This window comes from Crinia signifera, chromosome 7 (genome assembly GCF_055691185.1).
Source record: "Crinia signifera chromosome 7, ASM5569118v1, whole genome shotgun sequence".
In the NCBI taxonomy this organism is placed as follows: Eukaryota; Metazoa; Chordata; class Amphibia; order Anura; family Myobatrachidae; genus Crinia; species Crinia signifera.
This window is the reverse complement of record NC_139223.1, coordinates 196511821-196537351: the sequence shown is the minus strand read 5'-3', so window position 1 is coordinate 196537351 and position 25531 is coordinate 196511821. Positions and strand designations below refer to the sequence as shown.

At 43.6% G+C, this 25531-nt stretch overlaps 1 protein-coding gene across 3 annotated transcripts in view; it reads left to right on the top strand.

Moving 5' to 3' along the window:
• Window positions 1-25531, top strand: part of GAD1 (glutamate decarboxylase 1) — an 83431-nt gene that overhangs the window by 11337 nt on the left and 46563 nt on the right. For all 3 annotated transcript variants that reach the window (XM_083154838.1, XM_083154836.1, XM_083154837.1), the window contains 2 exons: window positions 20423-20581; window positions 22021-22263. In XM_083154838.1, coding sequence (XP_083010964.1) covers window positions 20423-20581; window positions 22021-22263 — 402 coding nt within the window. The remainder of the gene's footprint in view (window positions 1-20422; window positions 20582-22020; window positions 22264-25531) is intronic.

Below are 25531 nucleotides of genomic sequence, written 5' to 3'. Positions count from 1 at the left end.
CCCCCAATCTTCACAGCTGAAGAACTCTTGTGGAATTCAAAGCTTGAGAACTCCTGTGTTATAGGATGAAATAATTGTACCCTTTACTATAATGGGGGAGAGTTATGAAAGTTGATCTACAGGTAACTAAAAAATTTGGTTTTGCCCCTAAAGAACCAATCAGATCACATGGAATTTCTAATTACAGTGTAGAACAGTGATGAGCAAACTTGTATACTTCAAATCAGAGGCAGGCAGTGACACCAAAATGCTGGCTCCGCCTCCACCACAGTGCATGGAAGCCTGGTGCTGCAACGCTTAGCTCCTATCACTAAGAAGGAGCCAGCAGTGCAGACAGTTTCCAGAGGCAGCCTGAATTCCCAGTCACGCTGGGCATACCCTGGGACTTATGGGACGTCGTAATCCTGACTGTTAAAAGTCTGACATTCGGGTTCCCAACTTACAGGGGCTATTCTCCCTCGTGGGGTTCCATGACCTCCATAGAGGGAGAACAGAACCTGTGGCTAGTGCAGGTCACAAGGGGCTTCTCTGCGCTTGCCCCCCTGTCGGAGTACCAGCAGTCGAGATACCGACATCGGCCTAGTCCCGACCATTGGACCCCCATACTTCACCCTGGGCCGGTGCTAGGGTGTTCGGCGCCCTCCTGCAAACCATACATTTGGCGCCCTTTCACATTGCCATTGCAACAAGCTGCAGCCCGATTGCAACATGCGATCCTATGGAGGATCTCGGGTGCATGTACATGTATCATACACCATATCAGTGCTGTGTCCGCAAAATGTTGCAGGCACTAAAGGTGCCCATACACGCTGCGAGAATCGCATACGTTATGGGCTAGATCGCATCACACGGCATGCATGCAATGTGTGTGCGATGCGATCCAAAAGCAGTACAAAAGTATGTGCAGCACTCGTGACTGAGGGGGAAAGGAGGGGAGAGAAGGAGGAGATGGGAGAAGAGGGGGCGGAGTGTTGAGAACTGGCAGCGGCACTGGCACAGCACACTGAGAAGAGGGAAGGAAGGGGAGGCGGCGCTGCTGCCTGTTCGACAGTTGACAGGCTTAGGGAGCAATGGGTAGGGGGCGGACCCAGACATGACATGTCATCCAGGCATTCACAGACAGCGCTACATGCCAAAGCGCAAGTTTCCGTGAGGAAGAAGGGGCAGGTCGCAGGAGGAGGACAGTGTGTGCGCGGTGCAGGGAGCTGCTCAGCCTCTCCATACTGCCACACGCTGTCAGACAGGCGCTGTGGGCGGCGTGCAGGAGGCAGTGACATTGAGGGCTGAGGCAGCTTTAGCAGAGCAAGGAGGGAGACAGCGCCTATTCAGCATGGCGCCTCCCTGCTTTGCAGGAACTGCTGAGTGGGTAGCGCCGGCCCTGACTACACCCATTATGTTGGCATTCAAAATGGCAAAATACAGTATATTACCTATAAATGTTGATATGTAATATATGTTGACAACGCACATGGTCGCTGGAGCAAAAGCAGAAGTAATGTAGGTATTGTATAGGGAAGGGTCTGGATCAGGACATGGGAAAGTGCGCATAGTGAAAAGGGAATCAAGCAAGGAAGATAAGGAAACTGTGAATTGCCTGAATGTTACGCTTAGTGATGGTACCTTTAGGCGGCAGAGATGTAGAAGCAGAGAGGGCTAAGTTAAACAAGAGCAGGTGATGGAGGAATGGGGAGTTGGAGAAATCAGAAATATCACAAAGATGAGTGGAGCCCAGATCAAATGAGTGGCCATTTACATGAGAGGTTGTGGAGGTCCCAAAGGGGGAGACCAAGTAATTTTTTTGAGGTAAGGGGGGTTTAGAAGCAGATGGTTATGTGGGGTTATCAATCGGGAGGTTGAAATCTAATAAAATAGTGAAGGGAATGTCTGATGAGAGGAAGTGTGTGACCCAGGATGGTAAATGACCGCTACACAAAGGTTAACAGATTGGAAGTAGCTTATTGCATGGACTTCAAATGTGGAGAATGTAAGGGAAGGCTCTGATGGTATGAGATGGTAGGGGTAAGCGAATGATAGAATAACATTAACATTCCTCTCACATGCTTATCAGATCTCCCCATGTGCCCCACATATCTTTTCACATTATCTTACATGCCTATCAGATCTCTCTATATGCCCCTCATATGTCCATCAGATCACCCCACATTTCACCACATGCTGCCACATTCCCCTCAGATTTCCCTATATTGGCATCAGGTATCCCTACATGTCCACCAGATTTCCCTACATTTCTTCTCATGTCCAACTGATCCTCCCCATATGTCCCTCACATGCCCATCAGATCTCTCCACATTTCTCCAGATGCGCCAAAAATTCCTCTCATATGCTCATCAGATCTTTCCACATTCTCCTCAGATCTCCCCACTGCCCCGCACATTGCCTTACATGCCCGATTGATGTATCTACATTTATCTCTCATGTCCAATAGATCTCATCCATCCTGACACATGCCCATCAGATCTCTTAACATTCTGCTCACATGTCCTTCAGATCTCCACACGTGCCCATCAGTTGTCCCCCCATTTCCCTCAAATGCCCATCAAATCTCCCCATATTCCCCTCAAATTATCATCAGTTATCTCCACATCCACTAGATCTGCACACATTCTCTTCACGTGCCCATCAGAACCCCCCCCCTCATTACCATATCATGCTCATCAGATCTCCTCACATTCTCTCACAAGCTCATTAGATCTCACCACATGGCAATCAGACCTGCACACATTCTCTCACATTTTTATCAGATCTCTCCACATTCTGTCAATGCTCAGAACACCTCACATTCTCCACATATGTCCATCAGATCTTGATACAGTCCCCTCACATGCCCATCTGATGTCCCCACAATTTCCTCACATGCCCATCAGATCTCTCCACATTTTCCTCTCATTCCCCTCAGATCTTTCCACATCCCAATCAGATCACCCCACATTCTCTTTCATGCCAATCAAATATCCCCACCTATCATTCAAGGCTTCTCCCGTGTCTCTCGCACCTTACCCCCATACATCTTCCCCAAATGCTATTCTCATCTTACTCAAAAGCTCCTCACACATCTACTCCTGCCTAATGCCGCACATAACCCTCCTCCTCCTCCTCCTCCACTGCTTGTGCCATGGCCCCACCCCGTAGTGAACAAACCGCTGTTTTCCCCAACTGGTGTAGAAAATGGAAGCATATGTCTGACTAGATGCTGCGGGAAACACCTTTTCTACATAATCACTTGTAGTAACGTTTTCAGAAATGTCCCCAAATGTGTTACCATGGAAACAAGTCACAGGTAGATAATGCTGAGTTTTATTGGCTGGTACAATGCAGTGCTCACAGTAACTGTAGCATACACTAAAGGAAGCTCTTACTTATTTGCTAGAACATGATAAAGGGAATTATAGCAAAAACAGATTCTTATGGACCAGCTGGACAAGGGTGTGGTATAGCAGGCCAGCCCCAAAAGATCGAACTGTACAAGGTCGACGCTAGAAAAAACCTAGGCACAGAAACGGTGGACACACTAATGGTCAACATGAGCTGTTCAAGTTAGTTTTGGTGTCACCTGTCAACACCTGGGCAGGTGGACCCCCAGTTAGTGTCTCCTTGCTCTGCTACTGCCACACTCAGCACACTTTGCCATTTTTAATTGGAGCCCACGTGGATGGAAAATTATCCCAATAAAACTCACGTCGACCAAACCCATGTTGACTTTTTTTGCCTGTGTCGATCTTCTGACTTAAGGTTTATAGAGCATACCATATGGACAGAAGACTCCTTCATTACTGTTATTGACAAGCATACAAAAGCTGAAATATGTCTTTGCATCTAAATAATGTAACTAGAAGCAACTCTTATATAATGGGCCGACAAGAGTTTTTCATGATTTTTTTCTTTAAATTGTTTTGGATTTTTTCACTCTAAGCCTGGCCCAAAGAGTGTTGATTGAAGTGAGTGGATGTGGTGCTGTAACTGCCAGTCCATGTACTTTGGTGTCACCATTGACACAAAAAAAAACGAAACCTTTTTTTATGTGTCGCTTATTTTCCCATGCATGTCGACCTTTTGGTCCACACCTGGAAACACTGAGATCCTGGCAGCCACTGAACACTGTACTTTGTGGAGATTTCCCTATACCCAGGAGCTTTACATGCAGTGAGCATACCAAGACTTATTCAGCTGCTGCGCTGTCTCATTTGCCATTGTAATCTGGGCATTTACTCTTTACTCGGACCGCTGCAGCCCATAAAATGACATTCTCACTCCCTGTTCATTTTATTTTTATTTGGACTATAGGTCCTTATAAAGATAGTGATGGTATCTATAGGTCTTTATCAGATAGTGATGTTTCATGGATGGTAATTACATTTTTTTAAATGGTGATTTATTATGTCATTTTGGATGTTCACATACAGTATGCATTTCTATCCTTTATATGTATCTCTGATTAAATGCGCATAACTCTCTTAAGGAGCCTATACACGTGGAGATGTGCTGAGCGTCCGAAGCAATGCTAGATCGCTCAGGGCGCTTAGCAAGATCGATCAGCACACAGTGATGTGTCAGCGATGTGTGCTGAGCGATCTGTATGGGACAGTGTTCTCCGGTGAGAACACTGGCCCTGATAGCGACACGTGGGGCCGAGCATCGCTATCGCTACGGCCCTACACACGAGGCAATGTAGGGGCAGTTTCTAAGCTATCTAGTGAGATGACTTAGAGAAGGCCCTTTAATCGCTCCGTGTGTAGGCCCATTAGAGCGAATGAGCGAATCCGTTTTGGATTCAGTCAATAGTTTGTTTTTTTCCATTTGTATGAGTTCAACACTGTCCTCTAGAATTCCCAGGGGCTAATTTAGGGGTCACCTCTAGTCACAATGGCATTGGTCACCCACCATTTCATTATTTTCATTGTTTGGTTATAAGCACTTGTTTAGCGATTGGTATTATAATATAACATAATAATTAAAGAAACCAAGAGCTTGACATTTCATTTTATGTTTAGTTATATATGCTTATTTACTATTTAGGACAGCATACACAGGTAATCTGCGCATGTTCTCCCTGTCACACCCCATTCCGGATGTCCTATGGTACAGTAGAGTAGAAATATGTTGTATTTAAAGGAACATTTCAAACCAACTGCAATAAAATAAGTGCTGCCCCCAGTAAGTGGCGACTCAAGGCAATGGGTAATTGTACACCGGTTGACACCGCAATGGGCTACTTTGATAACCTGCATTAAGCGTTGTACGGTACAGATAAGTGACAACATCAGTCTGTATACTGGAAATACTTACAGCTATAACTGGGTGAGAAACATCATTATTTACATGATATCAAACCAATCAGCTGAGATTTGATCATTTAGCCGTCACTTTGGGACTACCACCCACAGAATTGCTGCCTCCACATTTGTAGTAGTTACAGTATATTCCTTTGGACAATATATGCCTGCTCTACTGAATGTATTCCCCTGATGATGTCAAGAGGAATTGATGTTAAAATATAAGTGACTAATTACTATGGTTTCTGTAAATGCCAATTTAAAGCGAATGTCTCCTTCCTCTCTAATATTATCATACTCTACATCTGCCGGCAGATACTAAAATGTCTGGTTATCAAGACAAATACAGAAGTTCTCTCTTTGGCATCAGACTTTGTGCCAAGTCCTTGATGTGATAATTTTGGATAAGGAATTAAGACAATGGATCTGTATCTTAAACAAAACTTCCCACTTATCATGCTTATACGGGGTAGAGGTGGCACAGAACAGCGCTAAGGATAAAATCTTGTCTAACATCAGCCTAGGCTGACATCTGAGTTAGCAGGGCCCTGTGTACCCATCACAGCCTTTAATTTGGAACAGATTAAATCATATGTAGCTCTTGGTCTTGTCTACATGTGCAGCTGACCGGGAACTTAAACACTACAAGGAAATAAAAAACATGACAGTTATATAAATGAATACTTAGTTTTAAAAAGTCTGTTTCATGGATAAAGATTTACATCCGAGTTGTTTCAGTTATATGCCATTGGTGCCTTAGCAATGGGCAATAACTTCTAGGAGGTCCTACTACAAAAGACGTTCTCCAGTCCTGTTCCCATCTCACTGTTGATATGTTCTGTTGGGGCAAATCCAAGGGAGGTTAACCACAGGTACAGTTCCAATGCATTTGTGAAATATAGTTAAGGCCAGGGCCGGCGCTACCCACTCAGCAGCTCCTGCAAAGCAGGGAGGCGCCATGCTGAAAAGGCGCTGTCTCCCTCCCTGCTCTGCTAAAGCTGCCTCAGAACTCACTGTCACTGCCTCCTGCAGCTCCCTGCACCTCGTACACACTGTCCTCCTTCTGCGACCTGCCCCCTCTTCCTCACGGACACTTGCGCTGAGGCATGTAGCGCTGTCTGTGAATGCCTAGATGACATGTCATGTCTGGATCCGCCCCCTACCCATTGCTCCCTGCGCCTGTCAGCTGTCAATTAAATGACGAACAGGCAGCAGCGCCGCCTCCCCTTCCTTCCCTCTTCTCAGTGTGCTGTGCCAGTCCTCAACACTCCGCCCCCTCTATCTCCTCCCCTCTTCTTCCATCTCTTCCTTCTCTCCCCTCCTTTCCCCCTCAGTCACGAGTGCTGCACATACTTTTTGTACTGCTTTCGGATCACATCGCACACACATTGCATGCATGCCGTGCGATGCGATCTAACGTATGCGATTCTTGCAGTGTGACTGTGTATGGGCACCTTTAGTGCCTGCAGCATTTTGCAGACACAGCACTGAGATGGTGTATGCATACATGTACATGCACCCGAGATCCTCCATAGGATCGCATGTTTCATACACTCCCACAATCGGGCTGCAGCTTGTTGCAATGGCAATGTGAAAGGGCGCAAAATGTATGGTTTGCAGGAGGGCGCCGGACACCCTAGCACCGGCCCTGGTTAAGGCTATTCAGTAATCCGGCTTGCAGGTCTACTGTGGAACAGACTTGTAGCAAGTACAGCAGTGCTAGGACCAGACAACAGTAGATGTGGAGGTGCTGCACCCAGTTCTCCTCCCAAATTTGTTTTGTGTCATCATGATGTTAAATGTGCCAGTGGTGGGGTGGCATTGGTAGCCCAGGGCAGAAAAATGCCTTGCCCCAGCAGTCTTCCATGTACCTGTTATAAACAGACTGAGCTGGACCAAAATGTAGGGCATAAGTTAAAGGGTCGTTTTCTTGCTGCTGAAGTGTAAATATACTACTAAAATAACAGAGGCAGAACTACCATTGGTGCCCACGGCTGTCACCCACTGTTTTTCCCTGTCACCCTCTGCCTCTCCTTGTCAAATACTGCAGTATTGCATATTGTGAACTTGGGGTGGAAAAAGGGGGCCCAAATTATATTTTTGCACCACCCACAAGCTCTGTCACTGAATGATGATAATAAAGACATTATTTGAGTTTTAGGGGTATATATATATATTAATATGCTGCTTATCATTTATCTAACGCACAAGTCCTCAAACTTAGCCCTCAGGACCCCCACGCAGTTCATGTTTTCAAGGTGATCTGTGTATTTTTAAAAACATGACAGTTGGTGATATACAGCGCTCCTGCGGGTGACCTGGAAAACATGACCTGGGTGGGATCCTGAGGACCAAGTCTGGGAACTGCCAATCTAGAACCTTCTAAAAGATAATAGCTGGAATCGTCTACAGGCAACTTCTCCACTTCTGTAAACCTGCACTTTAGTAAATAATGAGCACTACACAATATGCAGATTCTTAAATTAAGGAAAAGAGCACTGCGTCAGTGAGTGACGTATAAAGCAGGTTTTTTTCAGATGCACCCCTGGAACATGTCTTTTGCTGAACACAGGATTCCAGCTCAGCTTCACATGACCGTTATGGACAACTACAAAGTTTGAAGGGATAAAGAGAACAGGACTCAGGGCGAGATGTACTAAGCCCTGAAAAGTGATAAAATGGTGAGCGAAAAACCACCAACCAATCAGCTCCAACCTGTTTATCACTCTCCATTGTATCGCTTTTCAAGCTTAGTATATCTTGCCCATAGACAGGTGTCTTTTGAAATCCATCTGAGCAGATGTAACCTGAATGCTGGTCCCAGAGATGGAACCTGGCCCATCACCTTCTACTTATCAGCAACAAATGATTATTTGCAGGGTTCCACAAATTCCGCAGCCCTGGACGGCCAGAGTTATAAATCTTACAAATACAAGCGCTCATAAAACAAAAAGAGTACAGATGAGGTGACAACAGGAGGTGCAGACGCGAGGCGCAGGATAAAGAGGGCCCTGCTTGTGAGAGCTTGAAGCAATTCCTCCTGCCCTATGCAATGTCCATCATATAATAATATACGCCTGGTGATGTTATCTAACTGTGCTACAGTGATAGATGTGTAGTTCAGCACTGGTGTCCAAACATGCTGACATCCATCCTTGATATATTATACTACAAACACAATGTATCATACACTTTAAACACCTGCATGCCGTTTTATTTTCTCCCAGTGTATACACCACCCCCGGTCAACGGCGACAGCATGCCACCACCACGTGGAGCAGGCCAATGGCGGTCGCACCCCACGCCCCGTGGAGCAGGACAGCGGCACACAACCCCCCCTCCCCCACGGCACAGGTCTTTGCCTGAAATGCCTTGCACCCGCCCTGCGCCTGCCGCCCCACCGAACATCCTCCGCCCACAGGCCAATCAGTCAAACTCAATGGATGACCATTGATAGGTAAAAATATCGATGGTCATCCAATGCATGGTTTAGCACTATCAATGGCCAGTTGCACTATTTTCTTCAATGGCAACCATCTATGGCAATGACAACGATGGGCCTCCCTAATTGTGTTGCATGTATCAGACAAGAACAGAGAAAAGACTTGCTGCTTGTAACAGGATGAAGTGTCAACATGTATTTGCATAACAGGCACTTTGCTCAGTAGACTAATTGCATGACACAAGCCAGTGTGTCCATTGACTTCGAAATTAACATATAGATCAATTATATCTGGTTTTAGCAGTGGCTGGTTCCGGTTTTATCCTGAAATAGAGTAGAACAGAGGTCACATAGACACAGAGCATCTATAAAAATGAGCATTTAATGACAACATCTCAAATTAAGTGGACACAACCAGTAGGGATGTAATTACCACATTGGCCATCGCAGTGCGAGCCTAGGGCGGAATACAATGATTACATGTCAGTGTTACTTTCAATTTATTTCTGTTAGTTTTTCATTCCCAGCAACTTAGTTTTCCCATAACAATAATTGGTCTGGGGTTCTTGCACGAGGGCCCTGTATTGTGATGTTGAGTTATTTCCATTTAGCGTTACCACAGATTGTTTTATCATAGGTTATAAATGCAGTTATGTAACTTATTCTGTTAGTCTGAATGCATCAGGAATTAGTACAGAACACTAGGAAAGTAAAAGGGCCCAATTCATGTTGACTCGCAGTTTTGCGAGTTCGGCCGCGCCCCGATGTTTTGGAGACTGCGCATGTGTAGCCGTCCTTTGTGAATGGCTCAGTCGACTTGCACAGTCGCCGAGCTATTCACAATCATAGGGGCAGGCCGGGGGAATGCAAATGGGATGCCGCGCATTTCTTTGGCGTGCCCACAAAAACAGTGAGTGCGCCAAGGAAAACGCTTGGCATCCCCATGCGAACACGGCAGGCTGACGTCACATTCTCGGAGCCGCAAGCTGTTCTCGGAGCCGAACGCCACAAATGTAGGTCAGTCAAGACTCACCACCCTATTCCGATGCTTCCCCCACCTCCCCGCACCCCCCCCCCCCTAACCCTGCCCATCTCCCTGAAGCATAGACGGGCAGAGGGAGCATTCTGGCGGGCGCTGGGCAAGGACAAGGGAAGCTCCATCTGTAGATGTAGAATAGGAAAAGCCAAGGATGTTTTGGAAAAACTTGGTCCAATAAGAGTAGCAGACATGAATTTGATTTTGTCCCCTGGCTAATTATTGCTTTCTACTAATGGTAACTGAAAAAAAAACGATTTCATTTCAAACAGTTCCAGTGTATACAGTGAGGACACAGAATGCAATGGAAAATGCAGCTTGTCATCAGTGCAGACACAGTACATTGGTTCCCATGGTAACCCATGCATGGCTGAGATTCTTAGCTGCTTTGATATGTAATAGATGAATAAATGGTTCTAATATACATTTTGTTAATTCAAATGATCCTGTCACTGTGAGTGGCATTTATATGCAAAATGAAAATGGTTCCAGTTGCCTGGCAACCAGCTACAACCTCCGAGTTTAGATGGGATAGGGAAAAATAGGTAGCAGTAATAGATTCTCATCTCGTAGCATGAAGATATAATTATAGCATGAGACAAAGGAAGGATCCAGTTATCCAAAGATGAGGAAAATTGTCATAATAAATCATAATTTAAACATATTACAGATGAACATTTTAAGACTGTAGTTACTGTATATACTTCTTGTTCTATCTGATATCTGCACATACAGGATAACAAACAAAGGAATTATGGATAGAGCTATGCCAACGGAGAGCATAGCAATAATAGTTTTCTGTTAACTGAGCCAAGTGCTATGCTTTCCATTATATTATGGGGTATATTCAATGCCGTTGAGATGAGCTATGGAGGCGAGCAGTGCCTATTGCTCTCCATCATAGGCTGCCCTCTGTATTCAACCCACCCCCTTCGCTCCCCATTTCCAAAAAGCAAGGTGGAAACGGCTTGTGCGGCCCTCAAAACGGTGAGGCTCCCGGCTATATGCAGCGGGCTCGCTGAATTTGCAGTGAACCCCAACGTTCTGGGGAATCCTCGCCATCAGAGGATCTCCCCGGAACAATGAATACAGGGAGCAGCCGACGAGGGGGTATGACGCCATACAAACCCCCCCGCCGTCCGCATTAAATATACCCCTATATCTCAGATGTATATAAGATAGGAATTCCAGTCTCTACCAATGAGGGATACTGAGAGCGAAGGGATTGCACAGTTTTCCTTCAAGGGAATGACTATCGCACTCCAAACGGAATGCAACACAACACGAGTATACAACCAGTACATGGCTTACAGATTGAGGATCACAGATGGCTATGAAATACATAAAGGACCTATAACATTCTAAAGAGACACACATTTCCATTAGCGATTTGAGTTCCAAGTGAATTTAGTCAGAATAGGTGTGAAAATTGCCATGAAAACCTTTTCATTCATCATAATAACCTGTAATGTTACCTCATATAGGAAATATAACCTATTTTTACACAACATTTTTTATTTGAATTTATATAACAAATGTGAGCGTTGCTGGGATTTTTAGCTGATATTTTGAACATCTCTCACAGAGATGCTGCCACGCTGGGGGAGCATTTGATCACCACTATTCTGAATGGCAAAGCAGTGGGTGATCCATGCATACACGCATGGCATCCAGGGAAGTGAGCTAGGGAGCAGTGGATCCTGGGCATGCCCCCAAAATGAAAACAAGGTGAGACTTGCTGCAAAGCCTTGCTCACCCATCAGAGGTCATGCCCCATTCAAGCCAATGCCCCCACTCAGCAGTGATGAATCTAGGTGATATATCTACATAGATATAATGTAAATAAAGGGGTTCTATTTATGAAGCGAAGATGGCTAAATTCTTGTGCTTTTCACAATTTAACAAGCACATTGCTATTTACCAAGACGCTGCTTTAGTTTAATTACCATGTGGTTCAAAGCTCGCTGTTTCGCCACAAACTAACGCCATCTCAGGCAGTGTGGACCAGACTGGGTCCATGTCGGCTCCATAAACTTTGCTCCTGCACATGATCTGCTGCATCTAGATGAGAGGAATCCATTTTTTTTAAATGACACGGTTCTTAAGAGTAAATGTAGGTGTTGCCCACAGCCAAACAGATTCTAGTTATTATTTTGTAAACTGCAGAAGATTAAAGAAAGCTATAATCCGATTGGTTCCTATGGGAAACATCTCACCTTTTCCTTTTTAGAAGGATAAGTAAATCTAGTTTTTTTAATGTTCTGTGGCCCTTTATGAAAAGGTTTTCAATTCAGTTATTTTGTTTCTGTGCAGGGTAAATAATTTTTACACTGCAATATAGATCTCACTTTGAAGTAAAACCCCACCCAAATCTAATTGTCTCTGCACATGTTACATCTGCCCCACCTGCAGTGCACATGGTTTTGTCCATTTGAGAAGGAATTTGCCTTTGCGAGTGAACCAGAATAAGGGCCTAAGTCTCAGAAAGAGATAAAGTGGCTGGAGAAGTACCACACAACCAGCATCTGTCATATTTCAAACAGAGGGCGAAATGTAATTGGGGGCGATATTTGGACATGTCCAAAAATTGCCCGAAATCACATGTGCAAAAATTAAATTTTGCCGCAAATCGCACCCTATTACATGTGCAATTTTTGAAAAACGTGCGAATTCGGACGTTTTTAACCAAAAATCGCACATGTCTAAAAAAATCCCACCCTATTAGAAAGTGAGATAAGCAGGAAGACACGGTTCTCTTTCTGGCCGGGAGACACATGCGCACAGGGTACATACTGAGTGGGCTGTCATCTCCTTGCCGGGACAGCCCTTTACTGCTAGGACTATCCTGGCATCCAGTAAAATATGAATATGCTTTTCAATGGTATGTGTCCATGCGGTCGACAGTATCTAGGTCAACATTCAAAAGGTCGACCACTTTTGGCTGACAGTCAAAAGGTCGACACATGAAAAAGGTCTTCATGCATTAGGTCAACATAGTCAAAAGGTGGACAGTAAAAAGGTTGACATGAGTTTTTCATATTTTTTTAACCGACTTGTTCATACTTTACCGCACCATGGACATAGAGGGAGAACATAACGAGCCATGCGAGGGGATACGAGTAAGCTATACAGTGTCCATGTCAACCTATTTCGATATATCGACACAAATGACGTGAAAGCGTATGTTGATATTTTCCCATGCCGACCTTTTTACCATGACAACCGTCCTAATGCATGCCAACCTTTTCACGTGTCAACCTTTTTACTGTCAACCTATTGTTTGTGGACCTAGACACTGTCTACCTAATGACCTATATCCCTCCCACTTTTCTTTGTGAATAGAGCCCATAGTCATGATGGTTGCTCTAATGGACGAAGGACTGGCATAGATGTGTGCGCCTTGTAATAGCACCAGCTTTCCATTCTCAGTGGTCATCCAGAAAAGTAGCACTAGCTTTCCATTCTCCGTGGTCATCCAGAAAAGGAGCACCAGCTTTCCATTCTCAGGGGTCATCCAGAAAAGCAGCACTAGCTTTCCATTCTCAGTGGTCATCCAGAAAAGCAGCACTAGCTTTCCATTCTCAGTGGTCATCCAGAAAAGCAGAACTAGCTTTCCATTCTCAGTGGTCATCCAGAAAAGTAGCACTAGCTTTCCATTCTCAGTGGTCATCCAGAAAAGCAGCACTAGCTTTCCATTCTCAGTGGTCATCCAGAAAAGCAGCACTAGCTTTCCATTCTCAGTGGTCATCCAGAAAAATAGCACCAGCTTTCCATTCTCAGGGGTCATCCAGAAAAGCAGCACTAGCTTTCCATTCTCAGTGGTCATCCAGAAAAGCAGCACCAGCTTTCCATTCTCAGGGGTCATCCAGAAAAGCAGCACTAGCTTTCCATTCTCAGTGGTCATCCAGAAAAGCAGCACTAGCTTTCCATTCTCAGTGATCATCCAGAAAAGTAGCACTAGCTTTCCATTCTTAGTGGTCATCCAGAAAAGCAGAACTAGCTTTCCATTCTCAGTGGTCATCCAGAAAAATAGCACTAGCTTTCCATTCTCAGTGGTCATCCAGAAAAGCAGCACTAGCTTTCCATTCTCAGTGATCATCCAGAAAAGTAGCACTAGCTTTCCATTCTTAGTGGTCATCCAGAAAAGCAGAACTAGCTTTCCATTCTCAGTGGTCATCCAGAAAAGTAGCACCAGCTTTCCATTCTCAGTGGTCATCCAGAAAAGTAGCACTAGCTTTCCATTCTCAGTGGTCATCCAGAAAAGTAGCACTAGCTTTCCATTCTCAGTGGTCATCCACAAAAGCAGCACTAGCTTTCCATTCTCAGTGGTCATCCAGAAAAGCAGCACTAGCTTTCCATTCTCAGTGGTCATCCAGAAAAATAGCACCAGCTTTCCATTCTCAGGGGTCATCCAGAAAAGCAGCACTAGCTTTCCATTCTCAGTGGTCATCCAGAAAAGCAGCACCAGCTTTCCATTCTCAGGGGTCATCCAGAAAAGCAGCACTAGCTTTCCATTCTCAGTGGTCATCCAGAAAAGCAGCACTAGCTTTCCATTCTCAGTGATCATCCAGAAAAGTAGCACTAGCTTTCCATTCTTAGTGGTCATCCAGAAAAGCAGAACTAGCTTTCCATTCTCAGTGGTCATCCAGAAAAGTAGCACTAGCTTTCCATTCTCAGTGGTCATCCACAAAAGCAGCACTAGCTTTCCATTCTCAGTGGTCATCCAGAAAAGCAGCACTAGCTTTCCATTCTCAGTGGTCATCCAGAAAAATAGCACCAGCTTTCCATTCTCAGGGGTCATCCAGAAAAGCAGCACTAGCTTTCCATTCTCAGTGGTCATCCAGAAAAGCAGCACCAGCTTTCCATTCTCATGGGTCATCCAGAAAAGCAGCACTAGCTTTCCATTCTCAGTGGTCATCCAGAAAAGCAGCACTAGCTTTCCATTCTCAGTGGTCATCCAGAAAAATAGCACCAGCTTTCCATTCTCAGGGGTCATCCAGAAAAGCAGCACTAGCTTTCCATTCTCAGTGGTCATCCAGAAAAGCAGCACCAGCTTTCCATTCTCAGGGGTCATCCAGAAAAGCAGCACTAGCTTTCCATTCTCAGTGGTCATCCAGAAAAGCAGCACTAGCTTTCCATTCTCAGTGATCATCCAGAAAAGTAGCACTAGCTTTCCATTCTTAGTGGTCATCCAGAAAAGCAGAACTAGCTTTCCATTCTCAGTGGTCATCCAGAAAAGTAGCACTAGCTTTCCATTCTCAGTGGTCATCCACAAAAGCAGCACTAGCTTTCCATTCTCAGTGGTCATCCAGAAAAGCAGCACTAGCTTTCCATTCTCAGTGGTCATCCAGAAAAATAGCACCAGCTTTCCATTCTCAGGGGTCATCCAGAAAAGCAGCACTAGCTTTCCATTCTCAGTGGTCATCCAGAAAAGCAGCACCAGCTTTCCATTCTCATGGGTCATCCAGAAAAGCAGCACTAGCTTTCCATTCTCAGTGGTCATCCAGAAAAGCAGCACTAGCTTTCCATTCTCAGTGATCATCCAGAAAAGTAGCACTAGCTTTCCATTCTTAGTGGTCATCCAGAAAAGCAGAACTAGCTTTCCATTCTCAGTGGTCATCCAGAAAAATAGCACTAGCTTTCCATTCTCAGTGGTCATCCAGAAAAGCAGCACTAGCTTTCCATTCTCAGTGATCATCCAGAAAAGTAGCACTAGCTTTCCATTCTTAGTGGTCATCCAGAAAAGCAGAACTAGCTTTCCATTCTCAGTGATCATCCAGAAAAGTAGCACTAGCTTTCCATTCTTAGTGGTCATCCAGAAAAGCAGAACTAGCTTTCCATTCTCAGTGGTCATCCAGAAAAGTAGCACTAGCTTTCCATTCTCAGTGGTCATCCACAAAAGCAGCACTAGCTTTCCATTCTCAGTGGTCATCCAGAAAAGCAGCACTAGCTTTCCATTCTCAGTGGTCATCCAGAAAAATAGCACCAGCTTTCCATTCTCAGGGGTCATCCAGAAAAGCAGCACTAGCTTTCCATTCTCAGTGGTCATCCAGAAAAGCAGCACCAGCTTTCCATTCTCATGGGTCATCCAGAAAAGCAGCACTAGCTTTCCATTCTCAGTGGTCATCCAGAAAAGCAGCACTAGCTTTCCATTCTCAGTGATCATCCAGAAAAGTAGCACTAGCTTTCCATTCTTAGTGGTCATCCAGAAAAGCAGAACTAGCTTTCCATTCTCAGTGGTCATCCAGAAAAATAGCACTAGCTTTCCATTCTCAGTGGTCATCCAGAAAAGCAGCACTAGCTTTCCATTCTCAGTGATCATCCAGAAAAGTAGCACTAGCTTTCCATTCTTAGTGGTCATCCAGAAAAGCAGAACTAGCTTTCCATTCTCAGTGGTCATCCAGAAAAGTAGCACCAGCTTTCCATTCTCAGTGGTCATCCAGAAAAGTAGCACTAGCTTTCCATTCTCAGTGGTCATCCAGAAAAGTAGCACTAGCTTTCCATTCTCAGTGGTCATCCACAAAAGCAGCACTAGCTTTCCATTCTCAGTGGTCATCCAGAAAAGCAGCACTAGCTTTCCATTCTCAGTGGTCATCCAGAAAAATAGCACCAGCTTTCCATTCTCAGGGGTCATCCAGAAAAGCAGCACTAGCTTTCCATTCTCAGTGGTCATCCAGAAAAGCAGCACCAGCTTTCCATTCTCAGGGGTCATCCAGAAAAGCAGCACTAGCTTTCCATTCTCAGTGGTCATCCAGAAAAGCAGCACTAGCTTTCCATTCTCAGTGATCATCCAGAAAAGTAGCACTAGCTTTCCATTCTTAGTGGTCATCCAGAAAAGCAGAACTAGCTTTCCATTCTCAGTGGTCATCCAGAAAAGTAGCACTAGCTTTCCATTCTCAGTGGTCATCCAGAAAAGCAGCACTAGCTTTCCATTCTCAGTGATCATCCAGAAAAGTAGCACTAGCTTTCCATTCTTAGTGGTCATCCAGAAAAGCAGAACTAGCTTTCCATTCTCAGTGGTCATCCAGAAAAGTAGCACCAGCTTTCCATTCTCAGTGGTCATCCAGAAAAGTAGCACTAGCTTTCCATTCTCAGTGGTCATCCAGAAAAGCAGCACAAGCTTTCCATTCTCAGGGGTCATCCAGAAAAGCAGCACTAGCTTTCCATTCTCAGTGGTCATCCAGAAAAGCAGCACCAGCTTTCCATTCTCAGGGGTCATCCAGAAAAGCAGCACTAGCTTTCCATTCTCAGTGGTCATCCAGAAAAGCAGCACTAGCTTTCCATTCTCAGTGGTCATCCAGGAAAATAGCACTAGCTTTCCATTCTCAGTGGTCATCCAGAAAAGCAGCACTAGCTTTCCATTCTCAGTGATCATCCAGAAAAGTAGCACTAGCTTTCCATTCTTAGTGGTCATCCAGAAAAGCAGAACTAGCTTTCCATTCTCAGTGGTCATCCAGAAAAGTAGCACTAGCTTTCCATTCTCAGTGGTCATCCACAAAAGCAGCACTAGCTTTCCATTCTCAGTGGTCATCCAGAAAAGCAGCACTAGCTTTCCATTCTCAGTGGTCATCCAGAAAAATAGCACCAGCTTTCCATTCTCAGGGGTCATCCAGAATAGCAGCACTAGCTTTCCATTCTCAGTGGTCATCCAGAAAAGCAGCACCAGCTTTCCATTCTCAGGGGTCATCCAGAAAAGCAGCACTAGTTTTCCATTCTCAGTGGTCATCCAGAAAAGCAGCACTAGCTTTCCATTCTCAGTGATCATCCAGAAAAGTAGCACTAGCTTTCCATTCTTAGTGGTCATCCAGAAAAGCAGAACTAGCTTTCCATTCTCAGTGGTCATCCAGAAAAATAGCACTAGCTTTCCATTCTCAGTGGTCATCCAGAAAAGCAGCACTAGCTTTCCATTCTCAGTGATCATCCAGAAAAGTAGCACTAGCTTTCCATTCTTAGTGGTCATCCAGAAAAGCAGAACTAGCTTTCCATTCTCAGTGGTCATCCAGAAAAGTAGCACCAGCTTTCCATTCTCAGTGGTCATCCAGAAAAGTAGCACTAGCTTTCCATTCTCAGTGGTCATCCAGAAAAGTAGCACTAGCTTTCCATTCTCAGTGGTCATCCACAAAAGCAGCACTAGCTTTCCATTCTCAGTGGTCATCCAGAAAAGCAGCACTAGCTTTCCATTCTCAGTGGTCATCCAGAAAAATAGCACCAGCTTTCCATTCTCAGGGGTCATCCAGAAAAGCAGCACTAGCTTTCCATTCTCAGTGGTCATCCAGAAAAGCAGCACCAGCTTTCCATTCTCAGGGGTCATCCAGAAAAGCAGCACTAGCTTTCCATTCTCAGTGGTCATCCAGAAAAGCAGCACTAGCTTTCCATTCTCAGTGATCATCCAGAAAAGTAGCACTAGCTTTCCATTCTTAGTGGTCATCCAGAAAAGCAGAACTAGCTTTCCATTCTCAGTGGTCATCCAGAAAAATAGCACTAGCTTTCCATTCTCAGTGGTCATCCAGAAAAGCAGCACTATCTTTCCATTCTCAGTGATCATCCAGAAAAGTAGCACTAGCTTTCCATTCTTAGTGGTCATCCAGAAAAGCAGAACTAGCTTTCCATTCTCAGTGGTCATCCAGAAAAGTAGCACCAGCTTTCCATTCTCAGTGGTCATCCAGAAAAGTAGCACTAGCTTTCCATTCTCAGTGGTCATCCAGAAAAGCAGCACTAGCTTTCCATTCTCAGTGGTCATCCAGAAAAATAGCACTAGCTTTCCATTCTCAGTGGTCATCCAGAAAAGTAGCACCAGCTTTCCATTCTCAGGGGTCATCCAGAAAAGCAGCACTAGCTTTCCATTCTCAGTGGTCATCCAGAAAAGCAGCACCAGCTTTCCATTCTCAGGGGTCATCCAGAAAAGCAGCACTAGCTTTCCATTCTCAGTGGTCATCCAGAAAAGCAGCACTAGCTTTCCATTCTCAGTGGTCATCCAGAAAAATAGCACTAGCTTTCCATTCTCAGTGGTCATCCAGAAAAGCAGCACTAGCTTTCCATTCTCAGTGATCATCCAGAAAAGTAGCACTAGCTTTCCATTCTTAGTGGTCATCCAGAAAAGCAGAACTAGCTTTCCATTCTCAGTGGTCATCCAGAAAAGTAGCACCAGCTTTCCATTCTCAGTGGTCATCCAGAAAAGTAGCACTAGCTTTCCATTCTCAGTGGTCATCCAGAAAAGCAGCACTAGCTTTCCATTCTCAGTGGTCATCCAGAAAAATAGCACTAGCTTTCCATTCTCAGTGGTCATCCAGAAAAGCAGCACCAGCTTTCCATTCTCAGGGGTCATCCAGAAAAGTAGCACTAGCTTTCCATTCTTAGTGGTCATCCAGAAAAGCAGAACTAGCTTTCCATTCTCAGTGGTCATCCAGAAAAGTAGCACCAGCTTTCCATTCTCAGTAGTCATCCAGAAAAGTAGCACTAGCTTTCTTCTCTCCGTGGTTATCCGGGGTTTGTGTTCGCTTACATGTGCCTTGGAAACAGACACTTTAGGCTAAATTGACTAAGATGGGAGTTCTACTGAATACAGGATGTTGCCAGGGAAGGCTCCAAAGAAGCGGCTGCAGTGCAGTTCATATTTCAAAGAGGAGGGGGGGCATTTCAACTGCCATTTCAAACTCACTCCCTGGCAGTTTGTGCGACTCCTCTGTCTAAATTTTGAACTGTGCCGCAGCCCACCCTCTGGAGCCGCCACTGGATGTTACCCATAGCAACCAATCAGATTCTACTTCTTATTTCTTTAGCAACTTCTAGAAGATAATAGATAGATTCAGATTCAGGCTGATATGGGCAACATCCCAGCTTCAATATAACTCCCATCTAAGTAAATGTACCCCTTTGTCTGTGGTCTCTATGCTCTCAATAATTTACTGCAATCAGCTTTTTCAGAATACTAACAGCACAAAAAAATGTAATTATCCCCATCAATTACATGATAAAGGCAGTGCCATTATTTATGATTACCATGGCGCTAATAATATTTTCAACACTGGCTTCAACCACAAAACATGATCCAGAATCTCTATGAGGTTTACTTTTCGGCTGTGTCCCTGATCGTCCACGTGACAATATTAATTTACCCTTCTGAAAAGTATGGTTAGATAATAAATGAGAGCATCATAGAGAGGCAGTTATGGGAAAAGATAAGGCTTGTGTGAGCCTTTCCATGCAAACTAGCAACAGGAGGGTGAGTGAGAGTGGACCAGCTATTAATCATACACCACTACCCCCTCTATCGGTCTGTTCAGTCCATAAACTTTGCCTGCAGGCTGTAATAGCATTGACTCATCCTGAACCGCTTCCCAGTGGCTGATTAGTGGAGTGGAATCTGTCTTATCAACTTAATAAGAATTTGCCGTTGCACTAAATGATGAAGATTAGTTTTCCCTCTGCATGACCGGATTCTTTTTTTTTTTATATCGTCTGATGTCATTTGGAGATCAGCCTCTCGTAGTCAGATAATCCCATAAATAGTCAGTTCCACGGGCCTGGTTAGTAGTTTGCGGGATAACCTTTCCATTTGATCTATTGTTCTAGAGACAGAACTTATGTCCATTGTCAACATGTTGAGGGATGACAAGAGCCTGCCGGTGACTTGTACTCTTTGTAATAACGTAGGCTTCCTGCAGAGGAACAACAGTTTGGAGGACAAGAGTAGGATCGTCAGTTCCTTCAGGGAGAGGCAAGCTTCCAAAAATCTCCTGGTCTGCGAGAATATTGAGACAGAATCCAGGTTCAGGCGTGCTGAGACAGACTTCTCCAACCTATATGCCAGAGGTAAGCACCATACTCGCTGATTACTCTGTATGCCAAAGGTTCTCAAAGTTGGTCTTCAGGACACTACACAGTGCATGTTTTGCAGGTCACCAGACAGGTGCACACATTACTCACTGACACATTTTAAAAGATCCACAGGTGGAACTAATTATTTTGCTTGTGATTCTGTGAAGAGACCTGCAAAACATGCACTGTGTGGGGTCCTGGGGACCGACTTTGAGAAACTGCATTGTATGCCATCTCAGACTGAATGATGACACTGTCGCTGCAGTTCTACAATTGTTATTCCACATATAGAACTACAGTCAGCATAAAAAATGCTGAATTATTGACATAATATTTAATACTTGCATTACTTTTTCTACTTCTATATTTTTTGTGCATACTTTTTTCACACATCAACTTATTTAAAAAAGGATTTACAAAGCTTTAATGTTGTGTGTTTTACTTTGTTCAAAGGCTTAATTTGATTTATTTTAATATTAAAAACCTGGAGACAATTGATATTGTACTTGTTTATTTACCAACATAAACTTAAAGTTTTGCATCTATATTACAAAAATGACAAGATATTATTTTTGGGGAGAACATGTATGTCATGATTTTTACCTCTTGCAATAATTGAATGGATTTTTACTGCCAATGTCATTAAATTGCACCTTTAGGGAGAAATTTAATAGGATGAGAGATTCAGAAAGTGAGAGATTTGGTAAGAAATCTCCAGGGTTTTTTAAAGCGGCAATCATTTACACTGCAAAACCAGGTTGATTTTGAAGTGTAAATGATTGCTGCTTTAAAAAAAAAAACCTGGAGATATTTTACCAAATCTCTCACTTTCTGATTCTCTCATCCTATTAGATTTCTCCCTTAATTTGTTGATAACGGCTGTCAATTTACTGACATAAATTTACTGTCAGTAGGTTTCCCAATTGGTGGGAGACTCCTATCTAGAATAGATGATATGATGGCGTTATAGAATGTTCTAAGTTCAAAATACTTCTTTGTCATAGACGTCTTCTGTAAAGTGTTTACAAACTGGAGTTTTTTTTGTTTGTCGGGGAAATAATTAACTTTGTAATAACCATAAAATGATGTAAAGTATCAGTTGTCTGTAAGCTATTCTGAAACAGATTGCAATGGTGCCTATAAAATAATATCTGCTGGTTTGTAAACACGTATTGTCTGTATAATGCTTCAATGCTTAATCACCGTAACTCCAAGATGAGTGAAAGTGAGAGATTAGGCAGAGAAATATAGTTAGTCCAAATGAGGAACCCGTACACCTGTCACAGTGATGTGTGATAGAGCACTAAGGATTTTGTGCAGACAATTTGTGTTCTCCTAGCCCAAGTCATATATAAAGATCCTAGCACCTAGCAGACACCCGTCACCAGTGATCCATCTTCCGCTGGAATGCTAATAGCTCATTTGTCCTGCAGATTTACTACCCGCTAAGAATGGCGAGGAATCCACCATGCAGTTTCTCATGGAAGTGGTTGACATTCTCCTGAACTATGTAAGGAAGACATTCGATAGATCCACCAAAGTCCTGGACTTCCACCATCCACACCAGCTCCTGGAAGGCATTGAAGGGTTTAACCTGGAGCTGTCAGACAATCCGGAGTCTCTGGAGCAAATCCTGGTGGACTGTAGGGATACTCTGAAGTATGGCGTAAGAACAGGTACATATCTAATGGACTGTCATAAAGAATTAACCTTACTGCTGTGTGGTCTACTAAGCTCTGCTCTAATGTACCTGGACCAGTTCAGTACTGAGATACACAAACGCACAAATGTGACACACTGCTATACAATGTGACATTAAATCTTCCCCATAGTCATCCTTACTCCAACTATAGTAGGGACGGAGAGTTCTAACCTAATTCTAACCTGAGTGGCAATCATTGGTTCCTTTTTTAATTTACAACTGCTAATAATTATACTGTTAAGTTTCATAATGTATAATTAAACTTAATTAGCAAATGACTTTCCAATACATGTTCAATTAGAACATCATAACACGAAAGCCTATACAGAATTACACCATTTTTTACCAAGTAAGAAATAAAAAAAAAACAGATTTGCCAGAAAATTGAGTTGTACAAGTATTGCTGGGTGCAATAGTTTAACTCAAGGTAAATACTTTATACAGTATGGCCATTAGAAAATGTAATTGCAATTAATTAAATATAAGCAAAAAGAGGTTTTGCAAATGAATATACAGGTTGAGTATCCCGTATCCAAAATGCTCGGGACCAGGAGAATTTTGGATAACGGATTATTCCGTATTTCGGAATATTTTAATATTTCAATGATGTATTTTGAAGTATCTTGCATGTATGCTGTATAAACACATAATATACACACAAATATATTTTATTACCACATAAAATACACACAAATATATTTTAATTGTTCAAAAAACAAGGTTTCAAAACGTGAAACAAAATGTGTGTACTATCTCAGCACTGAATTTGAATGCCAAGCAATCATTGTCTTGCACATATATAGTGCCAGTTACATATCATGTCCCCAGTGATGCTGTTACAAATGTCCCCAGTGAGTTTTTAGCAAAAAAAAAATTTTTTTTTCACTTTCTGGAATGTCCGTATTTCGGAATAATTCGGATAACGGATACTCGGATACGGGATACTCGACCTGTATTGCTAAAGTAATACAACTAGAAATGACCGAGGAAAGAGAAACGGCAATGTAAATTAAGTCATGGGAGGAAATGTTACACTAAGGCACAGATCCTCAAATTCGGTCCTCAGGACCCCACACAGTGCATGTTTTGCAGGTCTCCTCACAGAATCACAAGTGAAGTAATTAGCTCCACCCGTGGATCTTTTCAAGTGTGTCAATGAGTAATGAATGCATCAGCCGGGTGACGTGAACTGTGTGGGGTCCTGGGGATCGAGTTTGAGGTCCCCTGAACTAAGGTAAACCAGGTTTGATGTCAATGGTGAAGATCGCTTGAAAACGGAATTAGGATCCATAAACACACACACACACATATATATATAATTACAGAAGCATTCAGGCAATACAAAGTTCATCAAACACAATGTGCTGTCTGACCGATGTTTCAATATATCTTTTAAATTTTTTGTTCAGGGTTGGATAGATAGATATATGGATATACAACATATAATATATACAGTATATAGAATCTGAGTACCAGGAGACTCCTTTAGAAACACTATGCTAAAAAGATTGTCATTCTCATAAAACACCAAACTTAAAGCGTCACAGGGGAAACATCTCATTAGGTTAAACTGCAGTGAATGTGAACGGATTGTACTTCCCGTACACCAAGGGCCTGGATATATAGACCCTCTGTGGGATGTGAAGCGTACGCACTCATCATGAGAAGGACTGGAGGGACAGCCTTGTGTTCATTATCCCCTTTATGGATAATCAGCTGCAGCTATGCACGTAATGTGCACTCTACATCTTAATGAGAATGCTTTTTCATATGCCAAGTCCATAATGACAAATCATTTCATGGTTAACGTTCCTTAAAAAAAAAAAAAATCAAAATTGCTGTAAACTCTTGTTGTGTTTACAAACTAGATACTTTAGGGTTTTTTTTAAACGTGGTTTATTTTAGATTTGCAGAAGTACAGATTATTTATAATTTCCACATTTGTTAATGTAAATTTAGAATTAAGATTAGTGTACAATTGAGGAAAAAAAAGGGGGGGGGGAAGGTTTTTATTTTGTTAGGGTCTTCCAACTATGGGATACATTCAATGCGGCCGGCGAGGATGGCTTGTTTTCGGCGAGGATCGCCGAAAACAAGCCATCCTCGCCGTCTAACCCCCTTGGCGGATTCCCCCGAAGGGCGAGGTTTGCCGCAAATGCAGTGAGTCCGCTGCATGTAGCCGCAAGCCTTGCCGTTTTGATGGCTGCACTCACCGTTTCTACCTTGCTTTTTAGAAACAGCGAGGTGGTAATGGCTTGTAAAGCGGGGTGGGTAGAATAGGGAGGGCAGGCTATGATGGGAAGGGATAGGCACTTTTTTCCAGATGTGAATTCTTGCAATATTGGAGTAAGCAGCGGAAAAGCCATAAATTGTAAAAAATATATACATATTTATGCTCCTCACACACTTATGTTCATTATTTATGTATATAGCGCCACCAATTTTCCTAGTGCTGTATATCGTTTACGTCATTCTTATCCTTACCATCTAAGGGATTTATTTACTAAGATGGTATTTATATTGAAGATAGGATGTTGCTATGGCCAACCAATCAGATCCTATCTCTTAAATTCTAGAAAGTGCTAAATTTTGACAGAATCCAATAGCCCTACCCAGTATGTCTTTTGGAGTGTGATTGGAAACCCGGAGGAAACCCATACAAATAGGGGAACATACAAAGCCCACACCAAATGGTCCATGACCAGGAATTAGACTCATGAACTCGGGGCTGTGAGGCAGTAATGCCAACCACTATGGGCGGTTATTCTGCTTGATTTGTTCGGATGCAAATTTGCATTGTTGCGAGTCAACCAGAACCCACGCTGCGAATGGTGGTACGCCGGGCCACCATACCCACGGCGCATACGTTTGCATGGCATGTGAATGGATGTTTTACATATACATCCATTCGCATGCCAGTGGGAACTTCCCACATCTTTTATATGTGTGTACGTTCTCCGGAATGCTGGGTGTTTCCATGCGCAAGTACCCCTGCCCGCCGCCCCCGCCCACTGTCCCATTGCGCATTGAGAAAACATCGACCCCTTGTGAACGAACACCCACTACCGAATGGACCAGAATGAGGTCCATTCGCTATAGACACTGCCCACTGGACTATAGACACTGGACTATAGACAATGGACTATAGACAATGGACTATAGACACTGCCCACACATGATGGAATTAATATTACAATGAAACTTTATTTATAAACACAAACACATTACTATGCACATAACAC